The 19,628-nt window shown below is 37.4% G+C and overlaps 2 protein-coding genes and 1 long non-coding RNA gene across 4 annotated transcripts; 2 read left to right on the top strand and 1 right to left on the bottom strand.

Moving 5' to 3' along the window:
• The first annotated feature begins 4,639 nt into the window (after positions 1-4,639).
• Positions 4,640-18,956, top strand: LOC132162132 (Acyl-CoA N-acyltransferase with RING/FYVE/PHD-type zinc finger domain-containing protein). Of its 2 annotated transcripts, none has more exons than XM_088511477.1 (21): positions 4,640-4,860; positions 4,960-5,692; positions 5,778-5,855; positions 5,986-6,190; positions 6,321-6,429; positions 7,130-7,264; positions 7,568-7,660; positions 7,845-7,937; positions 8,045-8,126; positions 8,213-8,272; positions 8,352-8,404; positions 8,490-8,656; positions 9,345-9,555; positions 9,798-9,855; positions 10,002-10,058; positions 10,186-10,431; positions 11,217-11,281; positions 11,416-11,472; positions 11,561-11,654; positions 12,286-12,426; positions 18,623-18,956. In XM_088511477.1, exons 2-21 carry the CDS (start codon positions 4,985-4,987, stop codon positions 18,719-18,721), a joined length of 2,811 nt encoding a protein of 936 aa, XP_088367603.1. In that variant the 5' UTR covers positions 4,640-4,860; positions 4,960-4,984; the 3' UTR covers positions 18,722-18,956. The 2 variants fall into 2 exon arrangements, with proteins under 2 accessions (XP_088367603.1, XP_059428373.2); XM_059572390.2 differs by lacking the exon at positions 18,623-18,956 and adding an exon at positions 12,514-12,749 and having other exon boundaries at positions 4,641-4,860.
• On the bottom strand, positions 14,976-16,852 carry LOC132162133 (monolignol oxidoreductase AtBBE-like 15). Its single transcript, XM_059572391.2, has one exon. It carries the CDS (start codon positions 16,793-16,795, stop codon positions 15,173-15,175), a length of 1,623 nt encoding a protein of 540 aa, XP_059428374.2. The 5' UTR covers positions 16,796-16,852; the 3' UTR covers positions 14,976-15,172.
• Positions 17,119-18,473, top strand: LOC132162134 (uncharacterized). The gene is made up of 3 exons (XR_015909399.1): positions 17,119-17,209; positions 17,357-17,598; positions 18,392-18,473. It is a non-coding gene; the product is annotated as an uncharacterized LOC132162134 (long non-coding RNA).
• Positions 18,957-19,628: the final 672 nt, after the last annotated feature.

The raw sequence follows: 19,628 nt of genomic DNA, 5'->3' as shown, positions 1-19,628 counted from the left end.
AGAAATTGGAACAGGGCATTAAACATTCAAAATCTATCATATCAGAAACTTATTCAAAAACTACCATTTAGTTTATAGGCTTTAATTTATTATTAAGGAACTTATTTTAGGTTTTACTTTTACTGAGAAGATTTAGAAATATTAGAGTTACTAAAGTAAAAATAGTAGCGCCACGTAGAATATTCTATTTATTAGCTTAATATTTAAGCTGGGGCGTTACATTACTCATAATCCACTACTTGAGGATCCAAAGTGATTACACAATCAAAAGGATTATCAAACTTTTTTTTTTGTGTTCAAGAGAGCAAAAGAAGGAAGTTGCTGGTGTCACTGAGCTGAACATGAATCTCACTCAAACAATTAAAGCCTTAAAAAAATGAAGAAAAAGACTTTGCCTTCTACTATGTAGGAAGTGATATGTTTCCCTTGAATGACACCAGGGAGTACTTTGTATGCTTGACACAACTTGTTAAATGATCTCATGCTGATCAAAACTTGAATCTAACAGAACTAGTTACGTCAGCTACTAAAATATAGATCGACGTGTGGCAGTTAATATGGTATTTACCGTGCTTACAAATTGATCACATAACACTTATCAAGTCAGTAACTAAAATGTGGATTTCAACATGGCGGTTTTGTAGCAGTAATTTTTAATAAAATGTAGACTGACACGTGAATTTGTAGTAAATTTTTGCCACATGGCAGGCCATGTCATCATAGTACATTTCTATTAGGTTAAGAATAGCTCTCCCCATTGGTTAAGCAACTAAAAAGGTTCATTGCGACAAATTGAGAATATAAAATCCATGGGCTTGAAAAGAAAACCAAAATGGAGAGAGTGAAAGGAGAGATAGTCATCAGATATTGTGGAGGAAAGAAGGTGCCAATGGCATATCCCATGGAAGATGCTGAACTTTGTAGCCTCCATTTCACTCTTTTCCTACTTTCTTTAACAAAAAGCGATCACAGTACTCTACTTAAGTCATCTCAACCTTTTATTGCCCTCATGACCAAGCAAATCCTATATCAACCAATCCAATCTCCATGATCAAACCCTCTTACTACTGCACCATCCCATCATAATGCTTTGGGTCCTCCGCCACCCCTTCCAATGCCAGCCCAACTGGTGGTTGGAGGGGGTGGTCGGTGGTGGTGTGTTATCTTTTCCCCAAGCTCTCTCATCCTGCAGAGGCAGTGGGGAAAGGAAAAAAGAAAGAAAAAAAAATAAAGTTTGCTGATACTGAATCGCCTTCCTGAAGGGGCGGTTTCTCTTGAAGGGCAACTTCGATCCTTTGGCATTTCCTCACTACTTCCTCCTCGGACTCTCTCTCTCTACGTACGCTTCACCTGCATTTGGGCTCCAGGAGTCAGATTATATGTAATTTTTCTTGTTTTCTTTTGCTTTTTTTTTTTTTTTTTTTTTTTTTTGCTTTGAATAATTGCTGCTTGTCCTGGTACTAGCAAATCATATTGTATCTTAATTTGCCTCTCTGGGCAGCCTATATTAATGCAATTAATTAAGTCTATAATTGTTGTGTGTGAACTTTGAGCATATTCCATGCATATTTGTTATTGCAGTCTTTGTTGTCATGGATAAACTCTGGACACATTTGCTTGAGTGCTGTGATCCTATAGTAATTTGATGGAAAAATTGTCAGCAGAAGGGTAGTGCATGGTACTTGGTGTACCCCAACCCCACCCCGGCCCGTTCCGTCCGATCCCGTCCCACTGTTTGCTCTCTTTGCAGCCTTCTTCTGGTGTCGGGCGCTCGGTCGGTCACCGTATATATCAACAGTATTTATTCATGTTGGTGGGCTAAAATACTATTGCCCTAACAAATTACAGGTAGATTATATTATATATATGTAGTGCCTTATTGTGATGTACCCAATTAAGCCATTTGTGTTCTCCATCTCCCTGAATAGTTGAATTGCACATCAGAAGCCCCAGAAAATAATGTGCCACTACAGACAGCATAATTAGGTTTACCTTTTTCTTTCTCTTTTCTGGGGTGAGTGGGGGAGAGGATACTAGGATGTATAACCTTAATTGTATTAATAACGTAGGATTTTTTTTGGCTTGCCTGCTGGGTTCATCTAGCAATTCCAGCATGAACACGAATAGTTACGTGAGTGTGCATGTATATATATGTGGGTTCAATTTCGCTTTCATAATCATTAATGTATAATTAAAATATTTGGCCAACGAAATGTTAATGTGACATAAAAAATCAAAGAATCTGTGTATGGCCGCCGGGTGTATAATAGTTTTATGACGTAAATTATGCATATTAATTAATGTAATGTGCATTACTCAATGAAATTTAATTAGTTGCTCCTAATATATGCATAAGAAATCATAATGGCCTACAATCATTACACTCCTCCATGAATTCTTGTATGCTGAAAAGCCTTTGAGCATTTTTATGCCTTTTTTTTTTTTTTTTTGGAAAATTACACTTTACCCTCCTAAAGTTTGTGGCAATTTTCAATTCGACCTCCAATGTTTCAATTTTTGCAATGCATCCTCCCTAAACTTTCAAATTTTCGCAATTTGACAAATTTTATCTTAAAATTCTCATATTATCCCTAATTTTTTTTTTTTTTTTTTTATAAAAAATTAAAAAAATCGGGGTGGCCGTAGACACGTCTTTGGCCATCTAACCATTTTTGCACCCCCAATTTTTATATATATATAAATTAGGGGCAATCTGAAAATTTTAGAATAAAATTGGTCGACTTACAAAAATTTGGAAGTTTGGGATGGTGCATTACAAAAATTAAAATATTGGAGATCAAATTGAAAATCTCCACAAACTTTAGGAAGGTAAAGTTTACTTTTCCTTTTTTTTTTTTTTTTTTAATTGAAAAGAGGAAAATTGTAGTTTTTCACACTCTAATCAGAAGATGGCTGCGGAATTTTCCTTGTGATCGAAGCAAATAAAGCCGATTTGTTTTATTGATGAGTTCAACAATATGAAGCATGCTGAATGCTGAGAGGCATCTTCGAGGGATGGAGATTCCTTACAATAGAGTTGTTAAGCTCTATGCAAGAGTTTGTCTTTATTTGACTTACTTGAACAAGTGTTTAGGCGATCCGAGCAGATGAAATCCGAATAGACTCATCCATATATGGATTACCTTATTCCAGTGCAATAGAACAATTCTATTACACAGGGTCGGATCTCTTCTCTAATATTCTTTGCTCTGAACATCCAAGCAAATATAAAATACAAAATTATTCTAAAATTAAATTAGGAGAGAAAATGCCTTTACTCTTTGCCCAATGCTGGGGTAGCAACATTTGGACCAACTAACAAATACTTTCAGGTTTTGGGGTTGATCTCTAAATTAAAATCAAAAGTAGTAGCAAACTATCATTATGTATATGGGAAAATTTCCACCTTGTTTATACAAAAGGGTATTTGCTTTCGTCATGATTAATTTCTTCTTTTAAATTGGCCTGGAGTGGAATAGGATTTGGCATACACTTTGAATATATATATATATATATATATATATATATATATTTCATCAAGTTGGGCATGGGCCGAGCACGTTTTCAAAGATGTGTTGGTATTTGAATTCTATTTCTGGATCCATTTGATCCAAGAATAGACATTTCTCTTGGTCTTTAATGCAGAAGCTGAGAGCCCGTATGGGCCTAACACTTTGCCCCAACATTGCAACAAAGTAAACACCATCAGCATCAATATTCAATATTGCACTTGGATTCATATAATTTATTTATTTTAAAAAAAAATTATAGTTGAGAGAAAAAGAAATGAGTGAAAAGCACAATTTAAATGTATAATTTTAAAGGCAGAATTGAGATTTTAGACGATAAATTACAATTTTATTAAATCTTTAATTATGCTTTTTAAAATAAATTACAATTTTTATAATTATCACATTTAAAATCACTAAACCAAATAAATACTAAAAATCCCAACTACAATCTCACCCAACAATAACATTGTCATGTTCTCGAGGGCTAGTTCAATCGACTGTGAACCACGTCTAATAAAATGAATGTCACTAATTTAAATCCCCTTTCTCCTTCCCTTATACCATAAGATATTATTAACTATTAAGCTTGCCACTCCTTTTGAAATGATTTTTAACAATATTGTAAAATCTTTTTTAGATTGTCCATGATATAGTTGTTTTAGAGCAATCTGCTCTTATTGTTTAGAGCTGTTTTAGCTCTTGGTATTTAGAGCTTTATGCTCAAGATGTTGTATTTCCCCATATATTTTTAAATGAGATGAGTCGTTTATTCAAAAACAATAAAAAAATAAATAAAAAAATAAATCTTTTTTTTAAAAAAAAAAAAAAAATTGTTCACTTTTTATTAAGGTATTTAAATAAGAAGAAGAATGAATAAGTCACATTTATTATAATATCAAAGCTTTTTTAAGTTATTTCTTTTTTTATATGAGATACTTAAATATACCATACAAAAGGATTAAAAAAAGAAAGAAAAAAAAAAATTCCTGCTCAATTCTCACTGACAAGCAGAAAAACAGTGCTGGTATTAGACAGTCAAATTTTAATGAGGATTTTTTTTGTTTTTCTTTTGTTTTTTCAATTTTCATGGTTGTTTTATTTACGAATCCTGCCATTTTCCCCAATTCCTCTGTGGCCTTTACTCTCTCTCTCTCTCTGTCAATGTCTCTTAGCTTTGGTTGGTCACTCTGGACCTCTATCTCTTGTGTTGCCACTTTCAATTCAAATCTAAGTTAACGAAACCCAGAACTCCAAAAACCCTAATACCAGATCCGTACATTGCTCCACCTTCGCTTAGTCGCCGATTCGAGCTCGTCAATCTCTCATGGCCCTACTCTGATTTTATCAGGTACATTCTTCGTTGTCCAATTCGCCTTCTAAACCCTGGGAATTTTAGGGGGTTTTCAGTGTATTCTGATGCTATTTTTTTTGGGGTGGTTTTTTACAGATTTGGGGCCCGATTCGCGAGCGGCATGAAGCGGGAGTTGGAGGCGGGCGATTCACCCGGTGGTGGGACTCGGGCCGAGACGACTCAGGCGAGTTCTTCTTGTGTTGAGGTTTCTGAGAATAGTAGTAGCGATCGTAAGAGATTCAAAGGCTCTGTGGTGAAGGGTTTAATTGTTTATACCCGTGAAAGAAAGTCTCGGTTTAATTGGTCTAATGGAATTTCTGAGAACGGCCATGATAAGCCAGTTAGGAGCTCGGATGAGCAAGAAATCAATGGAAATGCTTCCCAAATTGTGGTTCGAGACGGACCCAATTGCAATTTGGGAATGCCCATTTGTAGAGAGGGGCAAGAGAGCGAGCTGGTACAGTGTCCAGCCAAGGAAGGAGGCGTCGAGGGCAATTTTGCAGTAGTTTCTACTGAGAGTAGTGAGGGAAAGAACGATTTTCCCAAAGAAGAAGTTTGGGGGTTCACGACCTTATCGGCGGTGAGACCGAAGGTCGAGCCGACGATGGAGAGTGTAGTAAATTCATCAGAAGCTGCTCAGAATGAGTCAAATTTGAATTTAGATGGGGAGGCAACGGGTGGAGTGAGTGCCTCTAAGACGCCGAAGAATAAATTGGAACTGAAAATGTCGAAGAAGATTGCGCTTAATAAGAAGCCGATGACCGTCAAGGAGCTTTTTGAGACTGGTTTGCTCGACGGCGTGACGGTGGTTTACATGGGTACCAACCAGGTTGATATTGTTTAATAATTGATGTTTGCTGATAAGTCTAGACTATAATCCGAATGTCTTAAGGCTGAAATTGGTGGTATTTTAGTCTCAGGGATCTGGTCTGCGTGGCATGATTAGCGGTGGTGGAATTCTGTGCTCGTGTACTTCATGCAAAGGATGCAGAGTTAGTATTGGATATTACTCTAGTTAAGCATTTTAGGCACTTTAGCAAATGATTAATGCATTTACTTCTTTGCCTCTCTCTCTCTCTCTCTCTCTCTCTTCTCTCTCTCTCTCTCTCTCCATTATTGTAGATTATACCGCCATCAAAGTTTGAGATTCATGCTTGTAAGACTTACAAACGGGCAGCACAGTATATTTGCCTCGAAAATGGGAAGAGCCTGCTTGACCTGGTGAAGGCATGCAGGGCCTCTCCTCTGCATACGGTGGAGGCAACAATTCAGAGCATCATTGGTTCCCCACCTGAAGACAAATATATTACGTGTAGGAGATGCAAAGGTGGGTTTTTCCTTATTATTTCTGATTTATTTGTATTATTGTAGCAGAAAATTGACAGGATATGACGTTTAGCCTTATTTTATTTTACTTTTTAAAATTCGTTGATTCTGGTGGGTGTTCAACATTCTAGGATGCCTTCCTAGGTCTTGTGTGGCAAATGTAGGGCTTCTATGCAATTCATGTGTGGATTTACAGGAATCTCATGGTACCAGTACTCACGAAGATGTCAAAAGACTCAGGTACAGTTTCTTGACAAGTTACTTTCTGCAGCTTTGCAGTTTATGTTGCTTTCTTGGTGGGCAGTAAAATTATGGAGTTCATTTCAATAGGCTTTGTAATAACCCCCCCCTCTAAATTAGCTAGTTTGCGTAAAAGTACGGATGTCTACTTATCAAACAAAAGGAAAAAACAAGGAAAAAAGGGGGGGGGGGGGGGGGGGGAGCATTGTTTAAATGTCAATTCTTATAGGAGTGTGTGATGGTCCGCAGATTTTCTATATGCTGGTAGACTGCTGTTAATAATATTTTGTCAGCTCATCGGATGTTGCAGTTACATGTTAACATGTTAAGTGGATTTAGATAGGAAAAGAGTACACAGTATATTGCATGCAATCAAACAATAATGGAGGAGAGTCTACCAACAAAAATTGAATTCTCATACTTCGAACATGTTATTGCTTTCTTGATAAGAATCCTGTGTCTTACTCATTTTAAATGGATTTGGTTCTGCTACAAGAAGCTACTCTGGCAAATTCACTATATCTTAATGTCATACCCTGTCTTCAAGTGACGTGAAATGAGGGGTTTTCCAATTTATGGAACCCTTTGGTAAGTGCAAGGGTATAGTTTGAGGGATATATCTCTGTTTTGGTTTTTAGCTAGTGTATGTTGTTGATCTTCAGATTCCTATTACAATATGCTCTCATATGCCATGTTTCAGGTCATCAACACCAGTATTGATCTCAAAGACCCCCAGAACTGCTTCAGTTTCTATTTCTCCACAAAATAAGAGTCAATTGAAGTCTTCAGTCTCTGACTCCCCACAAATTAAAAGTCAATGGAAGTTAAAAACAAAGTTGGTATCTTTATGGTCTTGTTGGTTTATTTTGCATATAGCTTATTTCTGATTATTTTTTTCTTTCCAATTCATTGCGAGTACTTAATCTCTTAGATTTAATGCTCTTGAACCAGATGGAGTTTGCAAGAATATAATTCTATGGGACAATTTTTTCTCATTATATTTTGTTGGTTTACAGTACTCTTATCCAGATACTCTTTTATTTTGTTTTCATAGGCACAAAATACACATTCGATTTTCCTATTTACACTCTTTAAAATTTTATTTTCTTTTAACACACTTCCAACTGTGTTATTTCAGGTCACCAAAACGAGGTCTCTTCTCAAAGTCCTCCAAAAGTGCTTCTGCTTGTATTTCTTCAAAAAATAAAAGACCATGGAAAATAACCGCAAAGTCAGTATCTTCTTTGGTTGATTTATTTAGTTATTTTTTTATGTAGCCTATTCCCTGGTGAGGAAATAATCAATTTGGTTCGTTGGTTATGTTTTCACTATGTAGTTTATAGTTAGTGATCGGTACTCTTATTATAGTTTATCCTTTCCTGTTATTTATATGCTTCTATTGATGGTATTTTCAGATCATCAAAGTCAGTTTTGATATCAAGGCCGTCCAAAAGTGCTTCTATGTGTGTCCCTTCGCAAACTAAGAGTCAATGGAAAATAACAACAAAGTTGGTATTTTCTTTTTGTAGCATGTTGCTGAAGTTCCTTTCCTTTTTTAGCAAGTAGATAACCTCTTTCGTCTGTTGGATGTCTTTTTTTTTTTTTTTTCCTCAAGATATCAACGATTCCATAAGTTGGTTTTTGAGGAAGGTGGATTGCCAGATGGAACTGAAGTGGCCTATTATGCACGCGGACAGGTTGTTGAGACTTGAGATAAACATCTCAAATGCTTACATATTTTTGTATTTTATTGATGTGTGATGTATCTCTGTTTCCTTGGCAGAAATTACTTGAGGGTTATAAAATGGGCTTTGGTATATTTTGTCGTTGCTGCAATCAAGAGGTACATTTATCAATTCTTGTACATCTAAGTAGCAGTGTGTACTTGAATACTTTTCACATTGTTCATGTTTAACATGCAGGTCAGCCCCTCACAGTTTGAAGCTCATGCTGGCTGGGCCTCTCGCAGGAAACCGTAAGTTTGTGCGTGAGATATTTTCCTGGTTCTTGAATAACCCCTTTCTTTTAAATTTTATGATGGTGTTTGTGCTCATTTGCAGTTATGCATACATTTACACATCCAATGGGGTCTCTCTTCATGAACTGGCGATATCTCTCTCAAAAGGCCGCAAGTATTCTGCGGAGGATAATGATAACCTATGCATCATTTGTGCAGATGGTGGGAATCTTTTGCTTTGTGATGGATGCCCAAGGGCCTTCCACAAAGGTGAAATATAAATTATGATTAGCATATTGAATTAAGTGGTTAGTTGATTGTTAACTTATATAAACTTCTTCTTTGGCCCCTGTTGGAAGAAGGGGGAATCAGACCTTTGCTCTAACATGAGGAGCGTTTTGCACATTACATTGGAACGTGACATCCTGGGTTCAATTTTGACTACCCCCGCTAAAAAAATGCACAAAAAAAAAAAAAAAACTCAACATCACACATGATTTTAACTTAAATTGTTTTATATTTTTCAATGTTAGAATTACGGACCTAAAGTCCAACTGCTCTAGCTTCAAAATTGGATGTCTAATGTATATGTTCAATTCCTTTTCCTATTATGCGTAGTCTGTATGCATCACATTTGTGCTTTTGGTTGTCTTCCTCAATTTCTAAGTATTTATGGGCTTATGATGTGTATTTGTAATGGGTTTCAATTTGTTTTGGAAAGAAAAATGTGGTTACTTTCTTTAATGCCCTAGTCTCCTCCCCAAGGTAGCATTGCTGAGCGGGTGATTTTTTATGAGGCTGCTCAAAGTTTGCTCATTATTTATTTATTTATTTTTTATTTTTTTTTTCATAATCTGTGGCATTATTTTGATCGACTATATTAGTTGCCTCGTTAATTTTCACATAAGGGTCGTCTGCTTTAATAGATTTTGATGTACATACTTATTTGCTTCTGCAGAATGTGCATCTTTAACTAGTATTCCTCGTGGTGATTGGTACTGTACATATTGCCAGAATAAGTTCCTAAAAGAAAAATTTGTGGAGCATAATGAAAATGCTGTTGCAGCTGGAAGGGTTTCTGGGGTAGATCCTATAGAACAGATAACTTTGAGATGCATCCGTATTGTCAAAAACATAGAAGCTGACATTAGTGGATGTGTGTTATGCAGGTGATAATTACTCTTTTAATAAAATCAGCTACGTACTTATCAAAAAAAAAAAAAAAAAAAATTACTCTTTGTTTCTGTCTGAAATCTATTGAAGCTTATGGGCTTTGTCATGATCTATATATATTGTAATGAGCTAGGATACACTTCATTTTTATGTTACCTTCATTGTAGTATATATTTTATCAATCCTGTTTGAATTAGCCATAGCTTGACATTTTTTTTTTTTAACTTTGCGCTTGCAGAGGCTATGATTTTAGCAAATCAGGATTTGGTCCAAGGACAATTTTACTTTGTGATCAGGTAATCTCCTTGTTTCATGCCATCTTTTGTCAGATTTGAGCTCTCAATTGATGTGAGCATGCAATGTCATTTATGAATTTATTGTTGCTAATGACTAAATAACTAATTACATTTTCTCTACTCTTTTGGCTTTACTATCATGCCAGTGTGAGATGGAATTTCATGTTGGCTGTTTGAGGGATCAAAAAATGGCATATCTGAAGGTGTGCACATAAATGATTTCTGTTTTGTTTTCTATTTGGATTACTTTGTATGAACAACTCTTTTTTCCTGTCCAGTGGACATGCACCACTCTTTCTGGATCAAAATGTTGATGCACTTTTACAACAGGAATTGCCAGAAGGAGAGTGGTTCTGTAGCACGGATTGCACCAGGATAAATTCTACTTTGCAGAAGTTGCTTGTAAGAGGACCTGAAAAGCTCCCAGACTCTCTTTTGGATGTTATAAAGAGAAAGCAAGAGGAGAGAGGTTTAGAGTCCATTAATGATATTGATGTTAGATGGAGGCTTCTTAGTGGTAAAATTGCTTCTCCTGAAACTAGGTTCTATCTTTCAGAGGCTGTCGCAATCTTCCATGTAAGTTCACCCCAGGCTGTGTAGATACTTCTTTTCTTGAAGGTTTTGATATATTATTTTTCCATATTGCAATTAGTCCCAGCAGTAGTTGATATTGTCCTCAATTGTTGGATCTGAAGTAATTAATTAGTTGAACACATCATAAAGTGGCTTTGCATCTAACAATTGAAGTGAATTGATTATTGCCTTAGAGAGTAGCAATCCATAAAGTTCCAGGTTTTTAAATGGTTCCAATTTAATTCTATAGCTGAAAAAATTGGTGGCAAAATATTGGCTATAAAGCGCTTGTTTTGGAACTGCCTAAAGTACTGCTTGCTCTCACAGGATCTGCATTTGATCACCTTTTCTTGTGGCAGATTAACATGTTTGCTACCACTCGATGCTTGTGGTTTTGCATTTTAATTGAAAAGTTACCACTCGATGCTTGTGGTTAGCATTTTAATTAAAAGACTTACTGTTTTTTGGTTTGTGCAGCAGTTGATTGTATTCTCCTAAAGTGCACTTTTTTTTTGTCTCTCCCTTATACCAGTGTGATCTATTGCTCAACCACTAGGAACATGTGATTTGCTACTGTAATGGAAATTCATCACATCTCATGCTTGGACCCTAGAGATACATATGGAGTCTTTTCTGTACATTCGCCCATGTAATTGCTTTTAAGCTTCATGCTTATTAAGATCATATATGTAATGCATACATGTGAGGGAAACAAGTGAATCGTTTTTCATATATGTAAAAATGAACTGTGAGCAATATTTAATTGACAGTTAATATCTGTATTTCAGGATTGCTTTGCCCCTATAATTGACTCAGTCAGTGGACGCGACCTTATTCCAGCCATGGTTTATGGGTGAGAGATAAGATATTTTCGTTATTGTTAATGCGCTTTTAAAGTGCATGTTTAGCCGTCTTTATCCTATCTTTTTCTTCTTATTAACTTAAACACCTCTTCTTTCTCTCTCTCTCTCTCTCTCTCATACACAGAAGGAACATAAGGGGTCAAGAATTTGGCGGAATGTACTGTGCAATACTGATGGTCAAGTAAGAACTGGTCTTCTATATCCAAGGTCTAACCTATGTGTTGTCTCACTGTAAGACATGATAACAGTCTCATTTGCCAACATTGCAGCTCATCTGTCGTATCAGCGGGAATTCTTCGAGTTTTTGGGCGAGAAGTTGCAGAACTCCCTTTAGTTGCAACAAGTAATGGTAACCATGGAAAGGTGAGAAGCTAATGTGCCCTGCTTGGCTACTAATCGTTACCATCCACCCCTGCCCTCCAATAACACATTGGTTTTGTAATCTACCTTTATCCCTGGTCAACACTATACCACAATTATCTGTATGTTCACACAACTTTTTCCCTAGATTTACAAGCACGTGGACTCTGTAGTCTGTTATTTTTGTGGCTTTTAGGTGACATAATGCCCTGCAATCTTTTACTTATCAAAAAAAATAAATAAATAATGCCCTGCAATCTTATGTACGATTGAGTACATACCTTTACAAACGTGTAACTCAGATTCTGGAAATCAGTGGTGCTAGAATAGTTTATTGGTTTCGGACTAATGGTGGAAATATCTTTCTTAAAATTCAGTTGGAAAACCAGTGGTGATAAAAGAATCAGTGGGGGGAAAGTGATTATAAAAAAAATAAAAATAAAAAAGATGCCTTTGGAGTCTACCTATTCCTATGTTCATGATGATTAGTTTTGGCATGTGTTGAACTCTGTTTGGGACCGTAAATATGCTCTTTGACAATCAGTGTTTCCCTGGTAGTTTTCTTGTTTGTCACCTACTGCAATATCTGTGCAAGTTTGGTTTTTTATGTCACGAAACTCACTCTGCCTTGCAGGGTTATTTCCAAATCTTGTTTTCCTGCATTGAGAAGCTGCTGGCTTTCTTGAATGTGAAGAGCATTGTCCTCCCGGCTGCTGTAGAAGCAGAATCCATATGGACGGATAAATTTGGTTTTGAGAGAATGAAACCTGACCAGGTATTCTAATATGCATCTGCATTTGCTTTCTATTTCGGCTTGCATTCGAACTTTACTTGCATCACAATTCTGTGTACCATGATGCAGCTTAGCAAATACCGAAGAAGCTGCTGTCAGATGGTGACCTTCAAAGGGACATCCATGCTTCAGAAAATGGTTCGCCAATGTCGAGTCATCAGCACTTGATTATAAAAGTAGAGATGCAGAGTCTTTTCTTTTCCCTCCCCGCTTGGGTTGGTTTTTGTAAATCTCTTCTGTTTAAGTTGCTTTAAGAACTCATCTTTTTTCCCTCGTTTGGTATTGGATAACCAATTTTAACTGCAGTATAAAACCTGGCGGAACCAGAGTTTGTGCCATTAAAAAAGAAAAGAAAAAAAATAAAAAATAAAAATAAAGTGCTAGAAGAGTTGATCGTATGCTGCTCTGATGCTTAAGTTAGTATTACTTCGGAGAATAATTTTGGGAAAGCCAGAGATGAACGTCCAGAAGGAGATGTTTGCTGCTTTTTATAGTAGGTTTGCTGTATCCACTGCCCATGTGGCACATCCTCATTGGAGGTTACTAGGGCAGATTGGCCAATGGACTGGGTATTGGGTTATTAGGCCCAACAGAAAGTAAGGACAAGAAATGTTCAACATTGCTGAAGACCTAAACGTGACAAGTATTAACACCAGAAATATAAGGCACAGCCAATATAGCACAAGCAACCAGTCAAATGAAAATCAGGAGTTTTACTGTCAAGACTTTCCATGGAAGTTTTGATCGAAGCAAAGTACAGAATGGTAAGAGTTGAATAAGAACTGTCTTTTTGTTCTATTTGACAAACATAATTGCGTCAACCTTGATGCACGGCATAAATTACCATGCAATAGTTTTAAATTGAGCCGTTGATTTAAAATGAATGGTTTAGGGGACAAGAGCAAGACAAGAGAGGGAATGTTGGCTGGCACTAGGTCACCACAAAGGTGGCTATTGAGAGTTGATGAACCACTCTCTTTGACCCCTACCAACCAACCAATTTGGGGGTGATCGTGATCTATTAGATCATATGAAGATGCTGTATACGATCACGGATTGCATGTTTGCTTTAACTACCTCAAAATCTTTCAATAATAAGTAACTTAGAGGGACAAACCCACGTGGCCATCCTCATGATACCATTTCCTCATTCGGGTTTTTGGGCCAAGATTTCTTGCTACCAAAAGCTAGCACTCCACCCATCAACGGGGCGGTGCCATTGACACACATCTAAAACTCAATGCCGCAAGCTTGCTTAAATCGTGCATTGTCGCTAATTTTTTCAGCAGTTGTTTTTATAATCAGCCAGAGTCTCCCAATCCAACTACTCAATTTGGCACTGAGACTCATATTAGCCTTCTTAATTTTTATTTTATTTTATTTTCAAATTGTTATTTTACATATTTTATTTTATTTTATTTTATTTATTAATAACTTCAAAGCTATAATGACAATAATATTTCAATTCAAAAAATTGAACTCCGATCCTTTTAATTAAGGTGGTTGTTCAGTATTTGATTTTAGTGGGTCTTTAAGAAGAGGGAGGGTTAGATTTTTTTTTTTCTTGGAGTGGTTGGACTAATAAAATAATAACAGTAGATATAAAGTTCTAGAATCTCCAAAATAGTAGAAAGGGTCATATTCATTGAGAATTCTTACAAAATTAACAAAAGTTTTAATTTTTCGTATTATATAAATAAAAATTCAAACATCATACTAATTAAAGAGAACAAAAATTGTAAAAAACTAAGAGAAACACTATACAGAAGAATCTACTGCAGTACCTTAATCTACTAGACCACAACAATAAGTGTAACCTTTGGTAATTAGAAAGAAAGCAAAAATTAGGAAAAAGTGTAACCTTTGGTAGGGCATGCCCGTGATAATATCCCTCCCAAAAGACATTTAATAAGAATGAAGTTGAACCGACTCCGCAGCTGGGTGAACCGGATTGAACCGATCAATAACTAAGTAGAATCGGACCGAAAGAAACTGAACCGGCTAAAAACTAAGTAGAGCCGAATAGAAATAGACTAAACCGGATCAAGAGAGAACTGGGTTGAAGCTATACCCACTCTAGAATAGGATATCCTGATCACGATTAAAAAAAAAAAAAAACCACCAGTAACCAAACTAAGACCATCGTCCCCAATACCTCACCGAAAACACGCCAGTGTCCGACAGACCACACCGGCAACACCAACAGCAAGGACCATAGACCCAATCAATGACCACAAGGTAGCTATTCAACATCAACTCAATTGTTGCCGAAGCAAACCAGATTCTCCGATGATCACTATAACACGCCGACAACCATATATGTCAGCAACCACCACATAACACGCCGACCACCATCTACCCTCAATCATGATTCGTGGGTATGAAGCTCACTTATTAAAATTCCACAATTAGTAGACAAATACACCGAGGGGAAAAGTATAGAGAAATAATAATAATAATAAAGAAAGGTAGAGAGTAATGCGATGCTATCAATAGTTATGGCTTTGATACCATGTTTAACATTGAATACAAAGACCAAAATACCCATATAATATATTAACCATAATATGCTCTTCTAATTACAAATAAAGACTAATTTTGTAATTTTCTTTTCAGCATTGCGACTCTTAACTTCCATTTAAAGCACAATAAAGATGGTCTGGCACCACCCGCCACCCAGTTATGTATGGTTATTCTTCAATTTTATTAATATGAAGATGTAGCCTTTTCACAGTACGTGTGGAAGAGGTGGGATGCTCTGTTCATGCCTGAAGAAGTTATCTGGATCAACTTTGGTCTTCACTCTTACCAATCTGTTGAAGTTGTCCTTGAAGTACTTGCTCCCCCAAGCAGTTGCCTCTATGAAGCTGCCCTCCTTGTCCAGGTTCACCCCCAAATCGAGATCCTTGTAATTCACATATGCACGCCTTGGAAGCGTGGAAACATAAGGAGCCATGTAATTGTAAAGCCTCCGAATCCACTCCATATGCGGCATTGCCTTCTCCTTAGGATCCTGCCACAAGGAAAGGTACTGGATTTTGAACAAGGTTCCGTTTCTGTGAGGAAAAGGAATTGCCGACTCTGAAATCTTGCTCATCATTCCCCCATATGGAGTCCATATCAGCAAAGGGCTATTTTCTAGCAGTAACCTTTTCCAGAGCTCCTCAAGCGCAGTCTCTGGTATGGCTTCTTTCACAAAATCTGATTTTGCTTTGAAATGGTTCTTGAATGTGGACTTCCCTTGTAGCAGAACTTCTGGGGGTGTTCCACTTGGGAACCCAGCAATATAGAGCACGGATTTAATCCAGCTCATTTCTGTACAATCTTTTCGTGTCAAGCCCATCTCCGGGAAGCTTTTTTTCATAACTTGGAGCAGAGCATCAGCACCACCAAGAAACAGAGCATTGTAAGAAGTTGTCACTGTTCTTCCACCTTTCCCACCAGCACTGGCCAATTGAATGATGACTCTGATGAACAGATTCTCATCAAGATCACTGGCAACTTGTTCCCATTTGTGGAGGATCTTTGTTGCGCCTTGTTCTAAGGTTTTAGTAACAGTGAAAACTGTGACGGTTGGGGGAACAGGAACCAGATTTATCTTCCACCAAAGAATGATTCCAAAATTTGCTCCTCCCCCACCTCTAATAGCCCAAAAAAGATCTTCCCCCATGGCTTTCCGGTCAAGAATTCTGCCATTAGCATCAACAATCCGAGCATCTAAGACATTGTCAGCACCAAGGCCGTATTTTCTCATCATGGAACCGTATGCACCTCCGGTAATGTGCCCGCCCACGCCTAAGCTTGTGCAAAGGCCGGCCGGGAAGCCGCGGGTGTTGCTTTTCTCAGCAATTCTATAGTAAACTTCGCCGATAGTGGCACCGGCCTGAATCCATGCGCTATTATCTTTTATATCGACATTTATGGATCTGAGCTTTGACAGGTCAAGAATGAAGAAAGGCGTCTCGATTAGGGAGACATAAGAGAGGGCCTCGTAGTCGTGGCCTCCGCTGCGGACTCTGAGATGTATTTGGAGCTCCTTGGAACAGATCACCGCAGCTTGGACGTGGGATTCATGCACCGGCAAGAAGATGAAGTTGGGCTTTGGCACCGAAGGGAGCAAGTACCTGAGGTTTTGTGCAGTGGATTCAAGGACACTTGCAAAGGAAGAATTGTTTGGGGTGATAAAAGCGGTGGCTATTGGTATGGAAATATTTGAATGAAGAGAGAGGCATTGGATGAATTTTCCTTGAAGAATTAAAAAAGATGAATCTGCGGAGGAGGAAGAAGCTGAGAGCACAAGGAAAAATAGTACTGGAAACAAGGAAAAGCTTAGAGACGTCACAGACACCATTGTTCTGTTTTGCTCTTTTCTCAAGAATAATCGGGAGGGAGGGAGGGAGCTAGCACTCATATTTATAAAATTGGCATGCTGAGTAAGAGTGTGAAGGTGGAAATTGTGTACGCAACACAATTGGCATGCTTTACGATTTGTTTGGAGTAATTTGTTTTACATTCTTTCCTTCTTTTGCTGAAAAATCAGATCTTAAACAACATTGGAAAACATTTGTCCAAACTCCATGTCGTAAGGTGCCCAACACGTTTCCTTACTCAATTAAGCAACACCAAGCAAAGCACCACGTCAATCTTATGCAAGGCTTTCTCCTTTCACAATGTTCACATGGGAAAATACATGCCATGTGAACATTGGGTATCATTGCACAAGCTTTTTGAACTGGTCCGGTTCTTAATTTTACTTTGTGATCAGGTAATCTCCTTTGTTTCATGTCATCTTTTGTCAGATTGGAGCTCTCAATTGATGTGAGCATGTAATGTCATTTATGAATCTATTGTTGCTAATGACGAAATAACTAATTACATTTTCTCTACTCTTTTGGCTTTACTGTCATGCCAGTGTGAGAGAGGTTTAGTGTACCAGGATAAATTCTACTTTGCAGAAGTTGCTTGTAAGAGGACCTGAAAAGCTCCCAGACTCTCTTTTGGATGTTATAAAGGGTAATTAAGCAAGAGGAGAGAGGTTTAGTGTCCATTAATGATATTGATGTTAGATGGAGGCTTCTTAGTGGTAAAATTAATTGCTTCTCCTGAAACTAGGTTCTATCTTTCAGAGGCTAGCTGTTGCTATCTTCCATATATGTAAGGTCACCCCAGGCTGTGTGTTGATACTTCTTTTCTTGAAGGTTTTGATATATTATTTTTCCATATTGCTATTAGTCCCAGCAGTAGTTGATATTGTCCTCAATTGTTGGATCTGAAGTAATTAATTAGTTGAGCACATGATAAAAGTGGCATTGAATACATCTAACAATTAATTGAAGTGAATTGATTATTGCCTTAGAGAGTAGCAATCCACAAAGTTCCAGATTTTGATAAATGGTTCCAATTTAATTCTATAGTTGAAAGATTGGTGGCAAAATACTGGCTATAAATTAAAGCGCTTGTTTTGGCACTGCCTAAAGTACTGCTTGCTCTCACAGGATCTGCATTATATTTGATCACCTTTTCTTGTGGCAGATTAACATGTTCGCTACCACTTGATGCTTGTGGTTTTGCATTTTAATTGAAATGCTACCACTCGATGCTTGTGGTTAGCATTTTAATTAATCAGTGGTGCTAGAATAGTTTATTGGTTTCGGACAAATGATGGAAGTATCTTTCTTGAAATTCAGTTGGAAAACCAGTGGTGATAAAAGAATCAGTGGGAGGAAAGTGATTATAAAAAAAATAAAAAATAAAAAAGATGCCTTTGGAGTCTACCTATTCCTATGTTCATGATGATTAGTTTTGGCATGTGTTGAACTCTGTTTGGGACTGTGAATATGCTCTTTGACAATCAGTGTTTCTCTGGTAGTTTTCTTATTTCTTACCTACTGCAATATCTCTGCAAGTTTGGTTTTTTTTATGTCACGGAACTCACTCTGCCTTGCAGGGCTATTTCCAAATCTTGTTTTCCTGCATTGAGAAGCTGCTGGCTTTCTTGAATGTGAAGAGCATTGTCCTCCCGGCTGCTGTGGAAGCAGAATCCATATGGACGGATCATAAATTTGGTTTTGAGAGAATGAAACCTGACCAGGTATTCTAATATGCATCTGCATTTGCTTTCTATTTCGGCTTGCATTCGAACTTTACTTGCATCACAATTCTGTGTACCATGATGCAGCTTAGCAAATACCGAAGAAGCTGCTGTCAGATGGTGACCTTCAAAGGGACATCCATGCTTCAGAAAATGGTTCGCCAATGTCGAGTCATCAACACTTGATTATAAAAGCAGAGATGCAAAGTCTTTTCTTTTCCCTCCCCGCTTGGGTTGGTTTTTGTAAATCTCTTCTGTTTAAGTTGCTTTAAGAACTCATCTTTTTTCCCTCGTTTGGTTTTGGATAACCAATTTTAACTGGAGTATAAAACCTGGCGGTACCAGAGTTTGTGCCATTAAAAAAGAAACCAAAAAATAGAATAAAAATAAAGTGCTAGAACAGTTGATCGCATGCTGCTCTGATGATTAAGTTAGTATTACTTTGGAGAATAATCTTGGGAAAGCCAAAGATGAACGTCCAGAAGGAGATGTTTGCTGCTTTTTATAGCAGGTTTGCTGTATCCACTGGCCATGTGGCACATCCTCATTGGAGATTATACTGTGTGGTATCCTTCAGGCTGAGAGCTGTACTTGGGCAGATTGGCCAATGGACTAGGTATTGGGTTATTAGGCCCAACAGGAAGTAAGGACAAGAAATGTTCAACATTGTTGAAGGCCTAAACGTGACAAGTATTAACACCAGAAATATAAGGCACAACCAATATAGCATAGCACAAGTACTCCAGCTTGTAACCAGTCAAATGAAAATCGGGAGAGTTTTTCTGTTAAGACTTTCCATGGAAGTTTTGATCGAAGCAAAGTAGAGAGTGGTAAGAGTTGAATAAGAACTGTCTTTTTATTCTGTTTGACAAACATAATTGCGTCAACCTTGATCACGGCATAAATTACCAATTGCACAGGATGCAATAGTTTTAAATTGAGCCGTTCATTTAAAATGAATGGTTTAGGGCACAATAGCTAGACAAGAGAGGGAATGTTGGCTTGCACTAGGTCAGCACAAAGGTGGCTATTGAGAGTTGATGAACCACTCTCTTTGACCCTTCCAACCAACCAATTTGGGGATGATCGTGAT

This window comes from Corylus avellana, chromosome 10 (assembly GCF_965113065.1).
Source record: "Corylus avellana chromosome 10, dhCorAvel1.hap1.2, whole genome shotgun sequence".
Lineage (NCBI taxonomy): Eukaryota > Viridiplantae > Streptophyta > Magnoliopsida > Fagales > Betulaceae > Corylus > Corylus avellana.
Note: the sequence above shows the minus strand (reverse complement) of the source record. Positions and strands in the feature narration are given on the sequence as shown.